The 7,548-nt window shown below is 65.7% G+C and overlaps 1 protein-coding gene across 3 annotated transcripts in view; it reads right to left on the reverse strand.

Annotated features, from left to right (window-relative positions):
• The window catches only part of SYK (spleen associated tyrosine kinase), a 41,409-nt gene that overhangs the window by 33,727 nt on the left and 134 nt on the right, over nucleotides 1–7,548 (reverse strand). For all 3 annotated transcript variants that reach the window (XM_045575029.1, XM_045575028.1, XM_036420068.2), the window contains exons 1-2: nucleotides 7,244–7,548; nucleotides 5,923–6,083 (exon numbers count right to left, since the gene is read on the reverse strand). The exon at nucleotides 7,244–7,548 is cut by the window's right edge and continues 134 nt beyond it. In XM_045575029.1, coding sequence (XP_045430985.1) covers nucleotides 5,923–6,083; nucleotides 7,244–7,548 — 466 coding nt within the window. The remainder of the gene's footprint in view (nucleotides 1–5,922; nucleotides 6,084–7,243) is intronic.

Consider the following 7,548-nt stretch of genomic DNA (forward strand, 5'->3'; position numbering starts at 1 on the left):
TGGCCCGGTGCTGGCCCGGTGCTGGCCCGGTGCTGGCCCCCTGCTGGCCCCGTGCTGGCCCGGTGCTGGCCCCCTGCTGGCCCGGTGCTGGCCTGTGCTGGCCCGGTGCTGGCCCCCTGCTGGCCCGGTGCTGGCCTGTGCTGGCCCGTGCTGGCCCGTGCTGCTCGGTGCTGGCCCGTGCTGGCCCGTGCTGGCCCGTGCTGGCCCCGTGCTGGCCCGTGCTGCTCGGTGCTGGCCTGGTGCTGGTCTGGTGATGGCCTGGTCCTGGCCTGGTGCTGGCTCAGTGCTAGCCCGGTGCGTCCCTCCACCTGCACCAGCTGCCGAGCCACCCCTTCCTTGGTGCCTGTGTGGCAAACGCGGCGGGTGTGGGCGCAGCGCACTCTCCTGAGGAGTGGGCCGTGGAGAGTTGCTGCAGCTTCCGAGCCAGAGTTCCCATCTTTTAGATAAAACAGCCAGGACCTGCCCACAGCAGGCACCTCCCCACTGCTGGCCGTTAATGTCACCAGCCTCTGGTCTGCGCCACCTCCAGCTGCCGGGCCTGTGGGTTTCCTTTCTGCGCCCTCGCTTCCTGCCAGCTGCCGCTCAGGCTGAACAGCCATGGCCGGGCCTGGTCCTCACAGCTGCTCCGGGCTGTGGTCATGCTGTGTCCTGGGCCCGGCACAGGCCATGCTGCTGGCACTCTGGTGAGACTGTCCTGAGCCCTGGGCCCTGAGGAGCCTCAAGGAAGGGATGCCTCCCAGCAGCCAGCTGCTGGCCCACAAGCAGAGCACCACTCCTCCTCGCACAGCTCTTCGTCCTGCTTCACAATAAAATGTGGCCCAGGGGCTTGGGCCCCTCTGTGCGCCTCTGTGAGCCAGCACCAGGCCAGCACAGGGCCATCACCGGGCCAGCATAGGCCAGCACCAGGCCAGCACCAGGCCAGCACCGGGCCAGAACCGGGCCAGCACCGAGCAGCACAGGCCGGCACCAGGCCAGCACCGGGCCAGCACCGGGCCAGCACCGGGCCAGCACAGACCAGCACCAGGCCAGCACTGAGCCAGCAAAGGCCTGTATGGGCCAGCATGGGCCAGCACGGGCCAGCACAGGCCAGCACGGGCCAGCACAGGCCAGCACCGGGCCAGCATGCAGAGTCAGGCAGGAGCACCAGGTCCTGCTCACCTCGCCCAGGGCACCACTCTGGGCTCATGTCCAGAGGCCTTCAGTCTTCCTGCAGAAATTTTTACAAAATGCAATTGGTGGGAAAATTTCAGCAAATGAGTGTAACACCAGATTAGACACAGATCAAGCAAAAATTAGTGAACTGGAAGACAAATCTAGAGATATTGCCAAAATGTAGTACACAGCAAGGCAATAGAAAATAAGAAAAAAAATGCAGAGGATGAACTGAGGTCTAACATCTCTATAATAAAGCGCCTGGATGTAACACCATTATGACCCAAGCTTGACCATACCAGAAGTCAGTGGTGAGTTGCCGTGCAACCCAATGCTGACTGCTTCCACTACAGGCACGGTGCAAATTCTCAAGCCATAATTCACAGCTAGTGAGTTAAAATCCAGACCCAGTAATCTATGCCTTTAAGCCCCTCCAGGGGTTCCCACACATAGAGAGGGTTGAGAACCACTGCTCACATCATGTTGAGACTCTGTATGCATCTGTGGAACACAACTGGAGGTACAGCTCTCATTCCTCACCCTTTATCCTCATGTACGTGTTTCCTTGCTCGTAGGGAATACTAGTACACGTATCTGTTCTTATAAGCCGTCTAACCGTCCCTGAGATGTGTGCCGCTCTGGGAATATTTCTTTGTGGCTACCTTTCACTGAGCTGCACTTGCACTGAAAAAGGTTCCCAATGTGTAGCCATCCAAAGGGAGGCGTCCGCCTCAATCCAGTCCGCCTGTGGGAGGGAGGGAGGACGCTGGAGAAGGAATTGTCATAGTGGAGGGGGACAGGGATGACTCCGGTGTCCCTGAGCCAGGTCGTCCTGAACAAAGGCTCTGATTTGCACTCCTCTGATCCTGGTGTTCACCAGCCTTTTCCTCAGAGAGCCCTGGCCCCGGGGCTCTGTACCCAGGACACCTCAGCCCAGGTGTGTACAGAAGAGTGCACTCACCGGACCTCTGTGCGTCTTGCTCACTGCTACACTGCAGCGCCTCCCGCAGGGCCTGTGTGTGTGTGTGTGTGTGTGTGTAAGGACAGAGATTGGCAAGGATGCGGGGAGGAAGGAAGGAGGGAGAGAAAGTCACAGGAGCTAACACAGAAGACACGGCTCAAAGACAGAAGTGCTGGCTTCTCGGAGAGTACAGACAGAAAGGTCAGGCCCCTGGATTTCAGACGCAGGGCATGTGAGAGCCGGCCACGCAGACCCGTCAGCTGTCCCCGGGGGACGGGACCACGGGTGCCTCTGCAGGGCAAACCACACCTGTCCCTGGCCCTGCGCGGAGGCTCTGCGTGTGGGACCAGGGGCCCCGGGATGCTCTGACCAGCACACTGGAGGGCTGCCGTGGGAAGATGGGAAGGCAGTGTGTCTCGGGGTCCCACCCATCGAGTGCAGCGACCACAGGCTGGCGTCGTGCTGAGGCCGCACCACCGAGGGGGAGGGGGATGGGGGCAGTGAGCGCAGGCTATGGCGCCTGGCCTCCTGGCACTTGCCGAAACACGGGCCTCTCAGGTCATGGGGCTCAGACTCCCCTGGGCTTCCTCTCTGCCTCCATTTCTCACATCCCTGTCCTGCAAACACTCTCAGCTGCTGCCTGGGCACCACTCTCTTTTGGTGCCCGATCTGAGACTTGCCTCTCAGCCGCCTCTCCTGGCAGGACCCTTGGGACCGCTGCCCTGCACTGCCCCACTCGGGGGCCATTCATGAGATCGGGGTCCTTCTCAAGACCTGGCAGGTCTCCCAGGTGTGCCTGGCCCATTGGTGTGGCCCAGGAGCCTCTGCGTGGCAGCACCTGCTCCCCATCCTGCCATCTGCCCCAACCAGGAACCCACATCTCCTGTGACTCCGCCTCCCGCCCCTCCCCCTCCCGACCCCATGCCAGTGCTGCCTGGCACTCACAGGCATTTCCAAAACCGCACCTGCAGTCACACCCCGGGCTTGGCTCGGATTCGACAGAACTTCAGCTCCAAACGATAACATATTTACTTGGTGCTAAACGCAAAGAAAACAACAACTCCTTTCCTTTCTCTTGCAGGACACGAAGTTTGGGAGCATTTTCATGGTAACATTTTACGGAAGGAAGCCAAGAGCGCAGCACCTGGCCTGGAGGAGATGGCCACGCTCCGGGAGCAGCACCGTGCCCAGCCCGGGGCTGCCCTGGCACATGGCATGGGCACTCCTGCCGGGAGGGCCGGGCCTGCCGACCACAGCCTGCCCCCTGGCCTCCAGCCAAGCAGGCCCAGCAACGTGGCCACATGGTTAGGGCTTATCTGGTTGGTAAAAGATGCTAAATCATAACCACAGAAGACAGCTTCTCCTTCTGCTCAACCTCCTTTCAAAGCTGACAAAGCTCTGAGAACGTGCCGGCGTTCCTCACGACCAGCGTGGGCCTGGAGTTTCTTCTCTGTGAGCGGACATGGTGGCGCCGGTCATGACCGGATGAAGGGGCAAACACGGGGCCACATAAGGAGAGGGAAGGTGCAAGCAGCTGTGTCAGCAGTTAAATAAAATAAACATCGCCTTTCTAAACTGTGCACGTTTATCAGCTTCAAAATGATGATTTCTTGTGATCTGTTCTTATTCTAAAAAACATGTTTTGTGTTTTTTAAAGAAAGGTCTCCAAATGCTTTGAGCCCAGCGACCTTGGATCCTTCCTTTGGGGAAGGAATCATCATTGGGGGAATAAGTTTGTTTCCCTTTTCTAACAGCCTTGTGTTTGGTCACACCTGGGCTAGGACTGATTTCTCACCACAGCCATGTGGGCCTCGTGCAAGCCCTCCGGGGCCCAGGGCAACCCCCGGCCCCATCCCTGGTGTCACCCGCATGGCCAGCACCTGTGGGTGCTCACAGGAGCGTCTCCTCTGCACCCAGCCAGGCGGGTCCCACTGGACTTCAGTTGGATCTTCCCTGACACTTGCCCGCACATGGGCAGACCGACGTGCCTGCAGCCAGGCCTCCCATTACCCAGGAGCCCCAGCATGCTCCTGCCTCAGGGCACCCAAGGCTACCCCTGCTGGGTGGCCACTGCCTTCGGTCTTTGCTCATGTCTCCTGGCACAGGCGCGTGCTCACCTTAGCACAGGACGGGGCAGGCACCTGGCAGCACCCCTGTCCCTGCGTCGATCCCCGGCGCCTGTGCCGCTCCGTTCAAGGCCCGGGTCCACTTCCCCACTGAGAGGCAGGCCGCACAGGGCAGTGCTGGCGCGGCTCACACCTCCACCGTGCCCGGAGAGTTTCTCCCCAGACAGCTGCGGACACCAGATGCGGGTCCAGAGAGGGACACGCCGTTTACACGGCTGGAAGTAGGCAGGAGGCACGCTCTCAGGTGAACGTGAATGCGGCCGAGGAGAGTCCGTGGGGAGGAACTGCCACTGCGGACCCCGGCCGTCCTGCAGCACCGACTCAGCACCTGCCCCGGGCCACGGCCTCCCCGCGCGGCCCCTCCCCGGGCCACGGCCTCCCCACGCAGCCCCTCCCCGGGCCACGGCCTCCCCGCGCAGCCCCTCCCCGGGCCACGGCCTACCCACGCGGCCCCTCCCCGGGCCACGGCCTCCCCGCGCAGCCCCTCCCCGGGCCACGGCCTACCCATGCGGCCCCTCCCCCGGCCACGGCCTCCCCGCGCAGCCCCTCCCCGGGGCACGGCCTCCCCACGCAGCCCCTCCCCGGGCCACGGCCTCCCCGCGCAGCCCCTCCCCGGGGCACGGCCTCCCCACGCAGCCCCTCCCCGGGCCACGGCCTCCCGCGCAGCCCCTCCCCGGGGCACGGCCTCCCTGCGCAGCCTCTCCCCCGGCCACGGCCTCCCCGCGCAGCCTCTCCTCCAGGCACGGCCTCCCCGCGCGGCCACTCCCCGGGCCACGGCCTCCCCGCGCGGCCCCTCCCCCGGCCACGGCCTCCCCGCGCGGCCCCTCCCCCGGCCACGGCCTCCCCGCGCGGCCCCTCCCCGGGCCACGGCCTCCCCGCGCGGCCCCTCCCCCGGCCACGGCCTCCCCGCGCGGCCTCTCCTCCAGGCACGGCCTCCCCGCTCGGTCACGCCCCGGGCCACGGCCTCCCCGCGCGGCCCCTCCCCCGGCCACGGCCTCCCCGCGCGGCCCCTCCCCGGGCCACGGCCTCCCCGCGCGGCCACTCCCCGGGCCACGGCCTCCCCGCACAGCCCCTCCCCCAGCCACGGCCTCCCCGCGCGGCCCCGCCCCGGGGCACGGCCTCCCCGCGCGGCCACTCCCCGGGCCACGGCCTCCCCGCGCGGCCCCTCCCCGGGCCACGGCCTCCCCGCGCGGCCCCTCCCCGGGCCACGGCCTCCCCGCGCGGCCCCTCCCCCGGCCACGGCCTCCCCGCTCGGTCACGCCCCGGGCCACGGCCTCCCGGTCCTGCGCGCTGGAATGCCAGGGCCGGGACCAGTGAGAAGGCAGAGGCCTCATCTGCTGGGAGAGGCCGCGGTTTGGCTGATGAGCACACTGAACGCCACGCCCTACGCTGCCTCCGGATTCAACGACCAGCACAGGCGTCACCATGCAGCCCAGCTCATGCCCAGAGCAGCTCTGGGGCTGAGGACCAGCCTCCAAATGATGCCCCAGTGCCTGCCCGCCCGCGAGGAGGCTCCCTGAGGGGCCACTAACCAAACGTGGGTGACGAGGGCAGCTCAGGCTGGGAACGCCCTGGAGCCCCACGTGTCTGCGGGGGTGTGGGCCCCGGGCCTGGGTCAGCGATGGAGGCCTGAGCCGTCCTGACCAGCAGGCCGTGGGCGGGAGGAAAAGACGCGGTACTCACAGAAACTTCCCGTTCGTCTTGGACCCGATCAGGACGATCTGCTCGGACTCGTCCCGGGAGATCTTCCCGTGGAACCAGGGCATCTTCTCGTGGGCGGTGGTGGCAATGAGCTTCTCCAGCTGCGGCTTCTGGCTGATGATGGCCTGCTCCAGCGCCTGGCCCTGCGGGCAGAGGGGCTCAGGCCGGGCTGCAGCGCCAGGGCCCGCGTCCTGGCCGCCCCCCCCGTGTGCCGTGCACGGCCCCCGGCAAACAGAGCCGGGAAGGCCTGCGCAGCATCGAACGCCTTCCCGTTAAACAGCGAAGCGGACTTCGGAGCACCGAGACGTGGGGCCTTCTGAGGCCACGCCAGCCTGCAGACGCCGGATGACCAGCCCCGAGCCTGGCTCGGTCCGTCGTCTAGGACAGTGTTCCCTGCCAGTCACCTACGGACAATGGAGCCCGCGCCCCTGCCTGCCCGAGGCCACGCTGCCTCCTCCGCAGGCGGCCTGTCGCGCGGGTGGGCACCTCGCTGCGGACATGAGGGCACAGAGCAGACGCGGGAGGGCTGAGCTGGGGCTCCGTCCCCTTTGTTCTCGGTCGGGGAGAGACACGTGTCCTGCATGGCAGTCAGTGAAGAACCAGAGTGACTACTTGAAGTTATAAAACAAACCACCAGAAACAAAAGGTAAAAGTAGAATCAACCCAAACTAGGAGAAGGCAGGGAGGAGGGCAGGTGAGGAGGGAGCTCGGTCACCCTCCCCGGCGCCCACACCTTGGCTGGCCTGGAATCCTCAGAGAGGAAATGCAAACCCAAAGCAGCGGTCATTGCATACCAGGGGGCTGCCAGGCCAGCGCGTGAAGGTCAGAGTGGATGGGCGGGCCCTGCCCAGCCCACCTGGACGGAGAGAACGGCCCATGGCCCACACGCCGCCTCCCTCGCCAGGGCCCCGGCTGCCTCGCCAGGGCAGGCGCTGGGCGAAAGCAGCCGGTCTGACAGGGCCACCTGCTGTGTGAGCCCGTTTCTGTGGCGTTCCGGAAGCAGCAAAGCTCCGGACAGAAGTCAGTGCGGGCTCAGGGCTGGCGCGGGTGCGCGTGGGGCTGCTGCGCATCCCGGTTGGATGGGCCTCATTGCACTGTCCGCGGTGGCATGCGCGGTGCCATTAAGGACGGGTAACGACACCCAGTGGCTCTGAGCCCTGCCTGTGGGAGCAGAGGGAGGCTAGCACACCCAGTGCCTGCAGTGAAGACGCCGGGCGCAGGACGGCGCTCAGCACAGAGTGTCACAGGAGGGAGCGGCCACGCCACGCGTCCCGGGGCCTGTGCAGTGTCCCCGCCCGCTCACCTGCAGGTTCCAGGTCTGCTTCACGTACTCCCGGATGAGGTTCTCCTTCAGGTCCTCGAAGGGCCCGGTCTTGGGCTGCACGCCGGGCGGCCGGGGGAAGGGCTTCTGGAGGAGGCACACCAGGCCGTCGGGCTCCTGCGAGTGGTAGAGGCACAGCTCGGCGGGGCTGGCGTGCGCCCGGCCGCCCGCGATGGCGTAGGTGCCGTTGAGCTCGCGCTCGATGGTGTAGTGGTGCGCCTTGCGGCCGTGCGCCACCGACAGCGCGAAGCCGCCCAGGTAGTTGCGGCTCTGGCGCAGCAGGTACA

Source organism: Pipistrellus kuhlii, unplaced genomic scaffold, assembly GCF_014108245.1.
Source record: "Pipistrellus kuhlii isolate mPipKuh1 unplaced genomic scaffold, mPipKuh1.p scaffold_m20_p_61, whole genome shotgun sequence".
NCBI lineage: Eukaryota > Metazoa > Chordata > Mammalia > Chiroptera > Vespertilionidae > Pipistrellus > Pipistrellus kuhlii.